At 39.7% G+C, this 14,807-nt stretch overlaps 1 protein-coding gene across 1 annotated transcript; it reads left to right on the plus strand.

The window, feature by feature from the left end:
• The first annotated feature begins 4,706 nt into the window (after nucleotides 1–4,706).
• Nucleotides 4,707–14,454, plus strand: LOC114553746 (CD209 antigen-like protein E). The gene is made up of 6 exons (XM_028575085.1): nucleotides 4,707–4,948; nucleotides 11,381–11,500; nucleotides 11,785–11,922; nucleotides 12,361–12,503; nucleotides 12,983–13,110; nucleotides 14,310–14,454. Exons 1-6 carry the CDS (start codon nucleotides 4,786–4,788, stop codon nucleotides 14,452–14,454), a joined length of 837 nt encoding a protein of 278 aa, XP_028430886.1. The 5' UTR covers nucleotides 4,707–4,785.
• The last annotated feature ends 353 nt before the right edge of the window (nucleotides 14,455–14,807 follow it).

Below are 14,807 nucleotides of genomic sequence, written 5' to 3' on the forward strand. Positions count from 1 at the left end.
AAAATGCACAGTAAATTCAAAATGGCTTACTTCCTATTGGGTTTAGGATATACCTCAAAGAGCTATTTTTACATCTAGAAATGGTACATAAGCCTTTCCTTCATCCATGTCAAATTTGAAGTTGGGGGGCTTTAAATTAGGAGGCACTTTTGAGCATTTTGCCAAATCGATGTGCAAGACCCATAAAATATCCACATTTTCACTAGTTATGATCTGTGCAGACTTTGGTGATTTTTCGAGCATCTTAAGCCCCTCAAAAATGCAATTTATTGCATGTAATAATTATAATTATTTACATTGTATTAGGGTCTTCGGTATAAAGGTAAAAATCATATATTTAAGTAATGTTTACCGATGCCGCATCATTCCTGGTGCATTAGTTAAAAACAACTAATTGAATAACTTCTGTCATACTCTACTTTTTTTAAAATATTCAGTACAGCTGATAAAGATTTTCTACATTGACCCACTTCTCCAAATATTCTTACAACTTTACCTCCTTCTTTAAGACAGCAACCCAGTTTAGTGTTTCAGCTTTTCAGCATACACACACACATTTTCTAGTTCAGGTACTTTTGGGGGCCAAATTAACTGGGTTTCATTTACATGAAAGTTTATAACAGACTATGTAAAGGCAGAAAGGAAAATATTTTCATAGAAATATGAAGTTTTTTTTTTAATCAATTTCAGTACATTGTCCTCCAATTGTTCAATTGGAATATTGCTAGAAGATTATATCAGCCTTGGATCACAATGATTTTTTTCTGGATTTATCAAAATCTTTCCATTTAGTTAATTAAATTTTACTCGCCAAACTAAGTTCCTTTAGCTTTTAATGTTAAGTACTTCAATAGGTACTTCATAAGTACTTAAAAAAAAAAATAGAAAATCAAGCAAAGTAATACCTGTTCACTTGTTAGGGTTGGTGAAGGAGAGAGGGGGGGGTGACCAGGGATGTCTTATTTTAGCTGAATGCTGTTTTCACGCTGGTTTTATGCCAGTAATACAATTATGGGATGTATTGGGTGCAGAACCTTGTTTGTGTTAATGCAAATAAATCTACAAAACTCAGTTGGATCTGTGATCATTACCAGCAAGCACGTCCATCTCAGCCTCTCGGTGGCCGAAAAAGTGATTTTCAGATTGTTGCCTACGTGTGTAGTTTAAAGTGATAATGAACATAACCCACTATTAGAGATTGAATAAGGTTCCTGTTTATTTTTCACACAATAATTAACCTTAATAATAATTATTATAATAATTATCAGTCCACACCATCAGATAATTTAGTCACTTTGGAAAAGGACCAGCTACAGACCCGATGCAGCCAACTTAGCAACAACTACAGCCAGTTACAGAAGAGCTGAAACAACCTGAGCAACAGTTTCTGCCAGGAGACAAGATAACAGACACAGGGGAACATTACAGGTGAGAAATGTTTTAAAAGAAACAAGTCTTATTAGTCTTATATATTTGTCATTAAATGATTTGAAACATGTCACTAAAACACAGGATGGAGGAGATTTTAGTGCAGTTATAACAAATCTACTGAGATGAAAACCTGGACAGAGAGCAAGAACAGAGGAGCAACTCTGGTGATAACAAACAGCAAAGAAGAAAATGGGAGTGTGTGTTATTTTCATGTCTAGGACATCTAGGACTATGAGTAAATGGGTGCACAATGGCGCTACCCATGTACTGATCGCTGGTTAATAGTGAGTCCGGGTCCACTGAGGGGGGTCCGATAAGAACCAAACAAGTGTCACTTCTTAAATGGCCACACAATCAAAACACGCTCATTTCTCCAACAGTATGTGGATGAAATGATGTAAGTAAAAACTAAATATATACTATATAACAAAGTTATAAATAAACCATGAACAATAAATCCCAAATTAAATAGACAGCATTTAGTACATCTGTATATCTTTATCCCTGCAAATTATTGGCATATTTACGGTTAACATAAAAACAAATCAGAAACCCATTCAGATGAGCTCTCTAAACAGACAGTATTAACATGGGTATGCTGCCGCCTGCTGGTAGAGACAGTAAATTACAACTTGACCCACTTTCACCGCAGTCTTGATCATCTGGCGGTCCCTATAGCCAGCTTGCAGTCACCTATTAGCGGCTTAACAACTGCCGCTGGTAGCCGTTGTCCCGGATCTCCATAGCGGCTAAATACAACCAGCAGCTTCCGCTCAGATTTTATTGTTCTATCGCACTAAGCTTCACTTAGTTTAAAATACTTCTATTTTAGTTATATAATATATGGTTTATTGGTGAAGTAGCATTGATCATTTTGATGGGTTGTGGGGGGATACATTTTGTCCACAACAAATAATTCTGCAGAGACTTTCCCTCTTTAGCGTTTAGGCAAGGCAGCTTTATTTATAGAGCACATTTCAGCAACAGGGCAATTCAAAGTGCTTTACATAAAACATTAAAGAGCAGTTAGAAAACAATTAAAAAACAATAATAATCAAATTAAAAACATTAAAAGACAAGAATAAAATTGATAGTGCAGTATAAGAATAAAAGTTACAGTGCAGTATAAGAAATTAAAGTTAATAAAATAGATTATTTAAAGAAAAGCAACATCAAAAAGATAGGTCTTTAGCTTAGATTTAAAAGAACTGAGAGTTGCAGCGGACCTACAGGTTTCTGGGAGTTTGTTCCAGATATGTGGAGCATAAAAACTGAACGCTGCTTCCCCTGTTTAGTTCTGACTCTGGGGACAACAAGTAGACCTGTCCCAGACCACCTGAGAGGTCTGGGTGGGTCATAGTGTAGAGACCTGTCCCAGACCACCTGAGAGGTCTGGGGGGGGTCATGGGGTCCCAGACCACCTGAGAGGTCTGGGGGGTCATAGTGTAACAGACCTGTCCCAGACCACCTGAGAGGTCTGGGTGGGTCATAGTGTAGTAGACCTGTCCCAGACCACCTGAGAGGTCTGGGGGGGGTTATAGTGTAGAGACCTGTCCCAGACCACCTGAGAGGTCTGGGTGGGTCATAGTGTAGTAGACCTGTCCCAGACCACCTGAGAGGTCTGGGGGGGTCATAATGTAGTAGCAGATCAGAAATGTATTTTGGCCCTAAACCGTTTAGTGATTTATAAACCAGTAAAAGTATTTTGAAATCAATTCTTTGAGGCACTGGAAGCCAGTCTAGAGACTTCAGTACTGGAGTGATGTGATCCACTTTCTTGGTTTTAGTGAGGACTCGAGCAGCAGCGTTCTGAATCAGCTGCAGCTGTCTGATTGATTTTTTAGGGAGACCTGTAAAGACACCGTTACAGTAGTCAAGTCTACTGAAGATAAAAGCATGGACAAGTTTTTCCAGATCCTGCTGAGACATAAGTCCTTTAACCCTTGATATATTTTTAAGGTGATAATAGGCTGATTTTTTAATTATGTTAATGTGGCTTTTAAAATTTAGGTCTGAGTCCATGACTACACCAAGATTTCTGGCTTTGTCTGTTGTTTTTAACATTGTCGTTTGAAGCTGAGCGCTGACTTTCAATCGTTCCTCTTTTGCTCCAAAAACAACCACCTCCGTTTTTTCTTCATTTAATTTAAGAAAGTTTAGCTTAGCATTGTAACCATACACAACACTGGCTTGGATGCATCAACCTCCCCAGCTCCACCCTTTCTAAATATGGTCACTTCTGGCTCCAAAACGCCAAGATGGCGACAGCCAAAATGCAAACTCTTGGCTTCTGAATGGCAGTCCACACAACAATGGGTCACAATGTAGTGTTTTCTTTGTACCATTGGGTTGATGTCGGCACCCTAGGCCCACTTGATATTAATATTTGCTCCACTGGGAGGAGTCTTAGTGTTTATTTCGACAACGCTTTCAAATTTAAAAAGCAGATTTCCTCCATTGTCAGGTCTAGCTTCTTTCAGTTGAGAAATATAGCCAAGGCAAAGGCCTATCTACGTCCTAATGACTTAGAGAGGCTGGTCAATGCCTTCATAACCTTGCCACTTGACTATTGTAATTCTTTGTATATGGGTTTAGACCAGTCAATTGTTTTATTGTTGTTTTGACCTTGTAAAGCACTTTGGTCAACCCAGTTGTTTTTAAACGTGCTATATACATAAATTGACTTTGACATTGACACTGCATGAAAAGTGGGATTTTCGTCAGAAATCCCCCTAATTTTTGGCAGTTAACGACAATTTACAGCCTGTGAACGTCGCGTTCGTCTGTGCCACATATTGTTGGAAACAAACCATGATGTATGTGGAGAGCTCCCACGGAGGTGTGAATGGCTCTAATTAGCATATGAATAGCAGCTGGTAGTGGAAGTCTGTTATTGTTAAAACATGGTTTGGCAGATTGATGGTCCAGTACATTGTTCCAAAGAAGGATATCCATATTAATTCATCAATTGTTAAATTTTAACTTCATTAAACATTAAAATGTTTCAGTTTAGGCAACAGAAAGAACTGTGAAAGCAACATTTCCTGTTGTGTCCAAACGGTTGAACTGCTGTGTGTATAGGTGTGAATAAATGCTATATATATATATTACTTAAGAAGTTCAGAAAACCACCAGACTATAGTTAGACGTGTGTGTGGGCATGTGTGTTTTATAAGCTGTTACTTCCTTTATGTTCTTTACTGGCAAAGAAACACTTGCAGCAGCATCAGTAGAGTATGTGACATCACTGAATATATATATCTACCAAAGTTTTACAGCAGCAAAGTGACTGATCTACACAGCGCAGTAACCAGTAAGGGAAGTGAAGAGCAGCTACGGTTTAATTGTCTCAAGATGTCTGCAGATATTTATGCCACGCCAGATGTGTCAAAGAAGGTGAGATACAACAGAAATGTGCAGGAAGACAAAGAAGAGTGGGAGGAGAGGGAGGTGGAAATCTACTTGAATGCAGACGCTATCGGGGATGATCACTCTGATAATCAGCCACACGGAGGAGGTAAGTACGAAGTTATGAAGTCTATATCATAAAGAATCATGCTGATCTGTGTATGTGGGTGTACCTTTTAAATCATGTTTGACTGATGTGTAAACTCTACATTTGCTCTGTTTGTTTTCTTACTCTCAGCTTTCAAAGCCCTAAGTGTTTGGTTTTGGTAACATTAAACTGACATTTAACTTGTGTCATTTCTGAGATGTGAGGAAGCATTAACTCCGCTAAAGACATGAAACTACATAACAGGGACGTGCAGTGTGACAAAGTATTTTGAATATCATTAACAATGCAGAGCCAAAAAAAGAGAGGGAGAGACTGAAGAGAAAGAGGAAGGAAAGTGATTACTTTGTTGTGCCATTCAATGGCCTATTACAGTTCACATTTGTTTTATTTTATTATAATTATTTACGTTAAGAGTTGTTCACTGACTATGTTTACATGCACTTAGTTGTTAGGCCCGGCTCATATCAGAGTCTTTGATAAGGTTTAAAAGTAGCTGTGTTTCCTCTTTTCTTTTGGCCGAGCATCTCTAGGGCAGCCCTGCAAACTGTCGTCTGTTTGGTTTGTTAACAGTAACCATAGCAACTCACAGAGCTGACCGTAAGCCGTAAACAGGCAAGATGCCGTAAACTGTCACAAACTGCAGTAAAAACCCAGATTGAGAACCAGATTCTGAATGCACTGTATACATCTCCAACGAATGCCTCTAAAACCCGAATAATACCAGAATATCCCACGTCTACATCGGAAAAATTGTACGTTCGGAAAAAAGGCCTTATTGGGAATATGCTTTATCGGGAATATGTTTATCAGTAAACAACAATATGCTGTTTACATGACCTGCATCAATTTAGGAATATTATCATACTCGGAATAATAGTGGAATATAAGTGTGCATGTAAACATACTCAATGATTTGTTTAAAGGCGCTTTCACACAATCAATATCAACAATATTTTTGGAACCATTGTTTTATTGTTTATTTATTATGCATTATCATTCGTTGTTTTATTTCATGTTTTAATAATTTTAACTTGTGGTATTCCAATTACATCCTTTTGTGTTGTTGATTTTATATTTTATATTTAATTCCGCCTTTTATATTGGCAAAATTGTACAAAAAGTGTAATTGTTGCTGCATTATTTTTCATTTGGCTTTGCTTTGCGTTCACACTGCACTTTGTCAAACATTGGAAACAAATGTCACATGTTGGAAACTGTCGCTGGTCTGTTGGACAAAATATCTGAAACTCGCCGACACTTCTGCTCTCAGAAATAATGGAGCTACACCACATTTCTAACGGCTTGGGTTTCTGGTTCTGCTTTAGTGTTTCTAATATTTTAGAAGAAGGCAACAATGTGAGCAGCTGACAGACAGCGACTGAAGGAGAGAGAGAGAGGGTTGATGTGTGGTTGCGCTGGCCTCAGCGTCAGGAAGTATTGTGTGATATCAGGTCTCGTGGTAACGAATTGCTTCACGGCACTGCACACTTACGGCCGTTCAGGAACCGGCTAACAAGGTAGCGATGGAGTTTATCACACTATCGTCATGGCTGAGCCGACAAAAAAAAGCAGGAAGCTAGGAAAGCATTGTCGGAGGAACAGAGAAAGAGGAAAGGGCAGACTGACCAAGAGAGGAGTCAGGTCCGTTAAGAGTGAATGGAGACTGGTGAAAGGTCCGTTATATAGTGAATGGTGAGACTGGTGAAAGGCTCCGTGGTACAGTCTGTTATATAGTGAATGGTCAGGCTGGTGAAAGGCTCCGTGGTACAGTCTGTTATATAGTGAATGGTCAGGCTGGTGAAAGGCTCCGTGGTACAGTCTGTTATATAGTGAATGGTCAGGCTGGTGGTGAAAGGTTATATAGTGAATGGTCAGGCTGGTGAAAGGCTCCGTACGCTCGACCTCAGGTCCGTGTGTAGCGGCTTAAGTCCAATTAATGGATGTTGCACGGTCTTTTCACCAGCTCCTTGTTTCGCTTTCAGCCATGTTTACTCAAGATGACGATGACGTTGCAGCCGGTTGCAGCTCGTGGCTCTAAACTTCCCGGTAGATTTGCGTTATCAACATGAATTATCGCGATAGTGCAGTATAATTAAAATCTCTATCGTAGGCCAGTTTTGTATCGTTTATATTGCATATCGTCTATATCGCCCATCCCTACACCAAAGTTAGAATGAGTTTTGATACCGCTCCAAACCAACCTGAATACCAGACAAAATGCTCCAGGGTTCGGTTAAATGTATGTGTATATGTATATGTATGTGAAAGCAACCTAAAATGTGAGTTAACACACTCAATTCAATTTTATTTATAGTATCAAATCATAACATAGGTTATCTCGAGACACTTTACAGATAGAGTAGGTCTAGACCACACTCTATAATTTACAAAGCCCCAACAATTACAATAAGTCCCTCAAGAGCAAGCAGTGCGACAGTGGCGAGGAAAAACTCCCTCTTGGGAAGAAACCTCAGACAGACCCAGACTCTTGGTAGGCGGTGTCTGACGGGCCGGTTGGGGGTGTGATGAACAGTGGCGATAGTAGTCACGTTAATAATGGAACAGTGACTTCAAATGGTAGTCGTAGTAGTTCATGTCATATCAGGGCGCTGCAGGGCGTTACAGGATGTAGCGTGGCCCAGCAGAGCATGGATGGACATAGCAGGAAGCAGCAGGAAGCTGCAGGGTTCAGCAGGAAGCTGCAGGGTTCAGCAGGAAGCTGCAGGGTTCAGCAGGAAGCAGCAGGGTTCAGCAGGAAGCAGCATGACATTGCAGGGCACCGCTGAGCTCAGCAGGGAGTGCAGCAGGACCACGGCGACAGCTGGAACCAGGATCTTGGTGCCAACGTTCTCCAAGGAAATACGCTGGGGGAAAAAAACATAAGGACTCCGGGGAGTAAACTCCCCAGAAGCTAGGATTAGTAACAAGCATTTCTGGGACGGGATACACACAAATAGTAATAGTAATAGTAATAGAAAGGGAGAGGAGAGAGCAGCTCAGTGTGTCAGAGGAAGGAAGTCCCCCGGCAGTCTAGAACTATAACAGCGTAACTATAACAGCGTAACTAAGAGAGACAGGTCATAAGGAGAGGTAGGTTTTTTGGGCTTAGAACTCTTCCCCTGCCGGATCGGGCTTGGCTGGCCTGCCTCCCTCTACTTTGTTATGTATTATTAATCTAACAATTATGAAGAGAAGCAGGTGGGCCAGTTAGGTGAACACTGCAACTCCTCTCTCCCTAACTATAAGCTTTATCAAATAGGAGAGTTTTAAGTTCATTCTTGAAACCGATTACAGTTTCTGCCCCCCGAACCCAGATCGGGAGCTGGTTCCATAGGAGAGGAGCCTGATAACTGAAGGCTCTGGCTCCCATTCTACTTTTAGAGACTCTAGGTACCACCAGTAACTCTGCATTCTGGGAGCACAGTGCTCTAGTGGGACAATAGGGTATTAGGAGCTCTTCTAGATATGATGGTGCTAGACCATTTAGAGCTTTGTAGGTCAAGAGAAGGATTTTTAACTCAATCCTGGATTCAACAGGAAGCCAGTGCAGAGAAGCTAATACAGGAGAAATATGATCTCTATTCTTAGTTCTTGTGAGAACACGCGCTGCATCATTCTGGATCAGCTGGAGAGTCTTAAGGGACTTATTTGAGCAACCTGACAATAGGGAATTACAATAGTCCAGCCTGGACGTAACAAATGCATGGACTAGTTTTTCAGCGTCGTTCTGAGACAGGATATTCCTAATTTTGGCAATGTTACGAAGATGAAAAAAGGCTGTTCTTGAGGTTTGTTTTAGATTGGCATTAAAGGATATATCCTGATCAAAAATAACTCCTAAATTTCTGACAGTAGTGCTGGGGGCCAGGGCAATACCATCCAGAGCAGCTATGTCTTTAGATAATGAGGTTCTGAGGTGTTTAGGTCCCAGTACAATAACTTCAGTTTTGTTAGGGTTTAACATCAGAAAATTATAGGTCATCCAGGATGTTTATCTTTAATGCACGCTTGAAATTTAGCTACCTGACTGGTTTTGTCTGGTTTGATTGACAAGTATAATTGGGTGTCCTCCGCATAACACTGAAAGTTAATTGAGTGTTTCCTAATAATATTGCCTAGAGGAAGCATATATAAGGAGAATAGAATTGGTCCAAGCACTGAGCCTTGAGGAACCCCATGGCTAACTTTAGCGTACTTGGAGGATTTATCATTAACATTAACAAATTGAGATCGATCAGAGAAATAAGACTTAAACCAGCTTAGAGCAATTCCTTTAATGCCAACCAAGTGTTCCAATCTCTGTAACAGGATTGAATGGTCAATAGTGTCAAAAGCAGCACTAAGATCTAGTAAAACAAGTATGGAGACAAGTCCTTTGTCTGCAGCAGTTAAAAGGTTGTTAGTAATTTTCACCAGTGCCGTCTCTGTGCTATGATGCTTTCTAAATCCTGATTGAAAGTCATCAAATAAACTATTGCTATGTAGAAAATCACATAAGTGATTAGCAACTACCTTCTCAAGGATCTTGGAGAGAAAGGGAAGGTTAGATATAGGTCTATAGTTTGCTAAGACCTCAGGATCGAGGGTGGGTTTTTTTTCAGAAGAGGTTTTATCACAGCTATTTTAAATGACTGCGGTACATGACCTGTTAATAAGGACATGTTGATCATATCTAATAATGAAGTGTTTACCACGGGTAACGCTTCTTTGAGTAATCTCGTTGGGATGGGGTCTAAGAGACAGGTAGATGGCTTAGCTGAGGATATCTTTAACATTAATTGTTGTAGGTCTATAGGATAAAAGCAGTCTAAGTATATGTCGAGACTAGTCGTTATTTCAAGTGACTCTGCGTTTAAAGGTGAAACGTTAGAAGCTGAGGGCAAAAGGTGATGAATTTTATCTCTAATTGTTGTAATTTTATCATTAAAGAAGCTCATGAAGTCATCACTACTCAGAGCTAGAGGAATAGATGGCTCAGTAGAGCTGTGGCTATCTGTCAGCCTGGCTACAGTGCTGAAAAGAAACCTTGGGTTGTTCTTATTTTCTTCTATTAGTGATGAGTAATAGTCTGATCTGGCCTTTCTTAGGGCCTTCCTATAGGTTTTGAGACTTTCTTGCTAGTCCAAACGGGATTCTTCCACTTTTGTGGAACGCCACTTACTTTCAAGGTTTTGCGAGATTTGCTTTAATTTACGAGTTTGGGAGTTATACCAAGGTGCTAATTTCCTTTGCTTCATCATCTTCTTTTTCAGGGGAGCAACAGAGTCTAAGGTCGTCCGTAGGCAAGTCGTAGCACCGTCTACAAAAGTATCAATTTGAGAGGGACTGAGGTTAACATAGAGGTCCTCTGTTATGTTAAGGCATGACAAAGAGTCAAAAGCTGTTGGAATATCTTCTTTAAATTTAGCTATAGCACTGTCAGATAGGCATCTGGTGTAGAAGCTTTTATGTAATTTAATATAGTCAGGTAGTAAGAATTCGAAAGTGATTAAAGAATGATCTGATAATACCGAATTCTGCGGAAATATTATTAAATCCTCAATTTCAATACCATATACCAGCACAAGGTCGAGGGTGTGGTTAAAACAGTGATAAAACACTGTGGTTAAACATGATAAAAACTCTGAGAATTCAGATAAAAATTCAGAATACGGACCTGGAGCCCTGTAAATAACAACAAATATAATTTGCTGTAATGTTTTCCATTTTGGATGTTGAAGATTAAGAACAAGACTTTCAAAGGAGTTATAATTTAGTTTAGGTTTAGGATTAATTAACAGGCTTGCATCAAAGATTGCTGCAACTCCCCTCCTCTGCCTGAGCCTCTAGGAATTTGAGTATTAATATGACTGGGAGGAGTGGCTTCATTTAGACTAACATAGTCTTCATGGCCCAGCCAGGTTTCAGTAAGACAAAATAAATCAATGTTATTATCTGATATCAACTCGTTTACCAATAATGCTTTAGAAGACAGATATAATATTTAATAGTCCACATCTAATTTTCCTATTTTGTTCTATCGTTGCAGTCGTTTTAATTCCAATTAGGTTGTTAAGTATAGCGCATCTTTTGTTTACCTTTGATTTAACCGATCTGAGTCGGGGAACAGACACCGTGCTTATTAGACTATGAGTGGGTGACTGCTCCAACGGAAGCACCGGGGGGCGCGTAGTACTGCACCCCTGATTACTAATATCAAACTTGGGTTGTCATGGTTTATGTCTAATAAACTCGGTCAGATTTTTTGATATGAGAGCAGCTCCGTACCAGGTGGGTTGAATGCCGTCTCTCTCCACACTCAGCCACAGATCAAAGCAATAAAGCTACTGGGTTAAGGTTATTGTAACAGGGGAGTGATAGGATCTATGATAACAAAGACTCATGTTGTTTTCCTATTAATGAACCTGCTCTCTGTGTGCTATGCCACTTTAGGACTGCACACTGAGAGGAATCCTCCTGCTGTCCAAAGGAGGCCTTTCAGGGCTGCAGTACTCTGTCTGGCTGTTCTCTGCTTTCTGACAATAACTGGAATCATCATCCTTTCTACATACCGTAAGATAAAATACACCTCACAACTACTGAGCACCAAATACTGAACCAGTAAACAATGGTGTACTACAATCAGCTTCAGGCTTTTAAAGGAAGGCATTGTACTAAATACATGTTCAGTTTGGGAAAGTCAGGCTAATGATGCCTCGTAAAAGCTTTGGCTGAATTTAAGAATTAATTTGTGCAGGCAACAAAGTGTGGTTTTTATGTCCGAAAATGTTTGTCTCTAGTTTGAAGTAGAATTATTTGGTGTCGTTGGTCTGTTTCTTTGTTGTGGTTGTTATCAGATAATCTAGTCGCTTTGGAGAAAGACCAGCTACACACCAGTTATGAAAGGCTAACCTCTTATATTTCAGTCACTTTGCTGCAAATCAAATACAACCAATTGAGCAGCAACTACAGCCAGATCCAGAGGAAAGTTTCTGGTAAGAAATGTTTCAAATCACCATTAAAATAAAATTTCCCACCATCTATTAAGCATTAATAATCTCAAACTGTCTAACTTTCATCTACTGCTGTTTATCTCAAGACATATCAGTCAAAAACAGTCAGTTATAGGATGAAGTAAAGCAGCTGAAGAACAAAATTAAAGATGAGAAAGTTTAAAAACAGTAAACACCTGTATTATACACATTTATAGCATAGAACTTGATTGTGTATTTACCGTTGATTATAACTGTTTCATGCTGTTAAACTGTTTTGCTGATGATGTGAATATTTATGATTGAGACGGTCACTTACAAATGAGAAGTACAACCTGAGTGAAACTTTAAAGTATTTACAGAGTAAACATCCTGACAGGGAAACATGACAGAGGCAAGAAAGCTCTTTAAATAGTGAATCTACATTTGTTTGACTTTAAGAGAAGCTGTGTCCTGACCGATGGAAGAGATCTGGATGCAGTTGTTACTTTAAATCTAATGAGACGAAGACTTGGTTTGGAAGCAGAGCTGACTGTCAGCAGAGAGGAGCAGATCTGGTCGTCATAAACAACGAAGAGGAACAGGTGAGTGTGTTTGTTTCTGAGTGATGTTAGAGAAAAAGAAATTCAATGGAAATATTTAAATATAAAATATATCACAATTTTAAATGTTTGAAAAAACCCTTGAAATGTTAACTGTCTTATGAGCACTAAGGGTGCAGATCCTCATGCATTCTCTGTTTCTCTGCTGATTATAAATATCATTCTTCACTTTCCTCCGTTACTAATGTGTGTTTACTGTCATGCTGTTGAGTCCAGTCCTCAGTGTGTGGTGGACCGAGGGATCCCTCTTGTGTTGTTCCATGTTGTTTGTTTGGTTCTATTGAAACTATGGTTGGTTATTTGTGGATGATTAGTGTTTCTGATTCATGCATCATGGGGGGGATTTCTTTCTTGCAATACATTTTCTCTTTCCTTCAGATGTAGTCACAAGATGGCTTTACTAAAACAGAAATGCTGAACTGTGAACAGAGAAATGATTGTTGTCTCTTGTCAACTTCTAGAAGTTTGTCACTGAGCTGAGTAAGGATGGAGAGTCCTGGACTGGTCTATGGGATGGACGGAGACGAAGAGAATGGAAACCGAGACAAGGAGAATGGAAATGGGTCGACGGATCACCGCTGACAGAAACGTGAGACATTTTAAAGGTTTTTGTTTCCATCACAATTCCATCAAAGTCACAGTTTGTCACTAAAATAAGTGTTTTAAATAGAAGGATGCTGAGTTAAAGCAGCTTTTTTTCCAATTGGTGTTTGAGAGAGAGAGAGAGAGAGAGATGGAGGGAGGGAGAGAGAGGAGAGAGGGAAAGAGAGAGAGAGAGAGAGACACAACCACACACTTCTAGTGAGTCATAAGTGATGATTGAGAGGATTACTTTTGTATGAGTCTATAAATAGTTTTTAGGGAAATGCTGAATAGTAGACCTTTTAATAAACAGGAGCATCAGTCCCATGGATGAAACTGGAGAGACGGGGAGCAGAGTCAGCTTTGAAACCGTTTTGTGTCAGTGGCGTTTTTCCATTACATAGTACCTGCTCGCCTCGACTCGCCTCGACTCTACTCACCTTTTTTGGTTTTCCATTACGAAAAAAAGTCCCCGGTACCTGCTAACAGGTACTTTTTTTACTACCACCTCCGTCGAGGTTCCAAGCGAGCTGAGCCGATACCAAAAGGTGATATGAAGCGACAGACGGGGGGCATCCTGAACAAACCCGCCATTTTTAAATAGTTTAGCCAACTGTGTTTTTTTGGCTGCCTCCCTTTAGAAACAAAATGTGTCTTCTGGCCGTGGCAACAACACACCTTCGACGTTCTGTGTGTTGCGTTAGGTCACGGCAGTTTACTGCGGCGCCGCTATGATTTAGTCCCGCCTCACGTATGAGGTGGGACTAAATCTGTAATGGAAAATGGAGGACGGGGCACCGTGGCCGAGCAGAGTAGAGCTGGTACTAGCAGTGGAAAAACGCCAAAAAAGTCTCCCTGTAAACATTATAAATGTATAGTGAAGTCTTAATGTGTGTGACTGAATCACAATGAAAACTCTATAGGACTGTCTGCTGCGCTTTTAAAAACAGACTCTAGCTGCAGAAAACAAAGAAAGGACGCCATCTTGGTTAGATATCAGAAAACCTGTGATAGCTTGTTTTTTGGGGATGATTCCTGTCAGTAAAAACCTTCTACAAAGCTGAATTTTAAATTAGTTATTGAAATAAGTGTATTAATAACAGATAATATAAATATGTTATGTGAAATTCAACAGTTTACTTTAAATGAATATCAATCAGGAGTTTCAGCCCTGTTTAATAAAAGGACGTTTTATTTCTCTAACAGGTTCTGGGCATCAGGACTGCCTCATGATGACAGGTACATGATCGCTGCAACATGCTGCGATCAACAAGGAAAATGGACACAAGGAAGATGTGATCATGAAACTAAGAAGTGGATCTGTGAGAAAAAGATTCTCGGATCTCTGTGATGACAGAGGGGTGTGTAGTGTTGGGATCAGCTTTGTCAAATCCGACTAATTTACATTTTGCTCAGTAGTTTATTCTGTGTTTCTAAATAACCTGATTACATAGATATCGTCCCTCTGCCCTTCATAGTGCGCAATCTGGTTAGAAGTCATGAGCACTTACTCTGTAGTCCTACAGGATTATAATAGTAAAAGCAAATAAAAACATGGAATTGCAGGTTGTCAGCTTTAATAACATTTTACACACTACCCAAAATAAACCCCTACCTACCTCCATCTCCCCTCCCTAACTCATCCCTACAACCTATCAAATCAAATAATTATTCATTTCTTATACGGCAGCTGTTATTGTTGTA

This window comes from Perca flavescens, chromosome 4 (assembly GCF_004354835.1).
Source record: "Perca flavescens isolate YP-PL-M2 chromosome 4, PFLA_1.0, whole genome shotgun sequence".
NCBI lineage: Eukaryota > Metazoa > Chordata > Actinopteri > Perciformes > Percidae > Perca > Perca flavescens.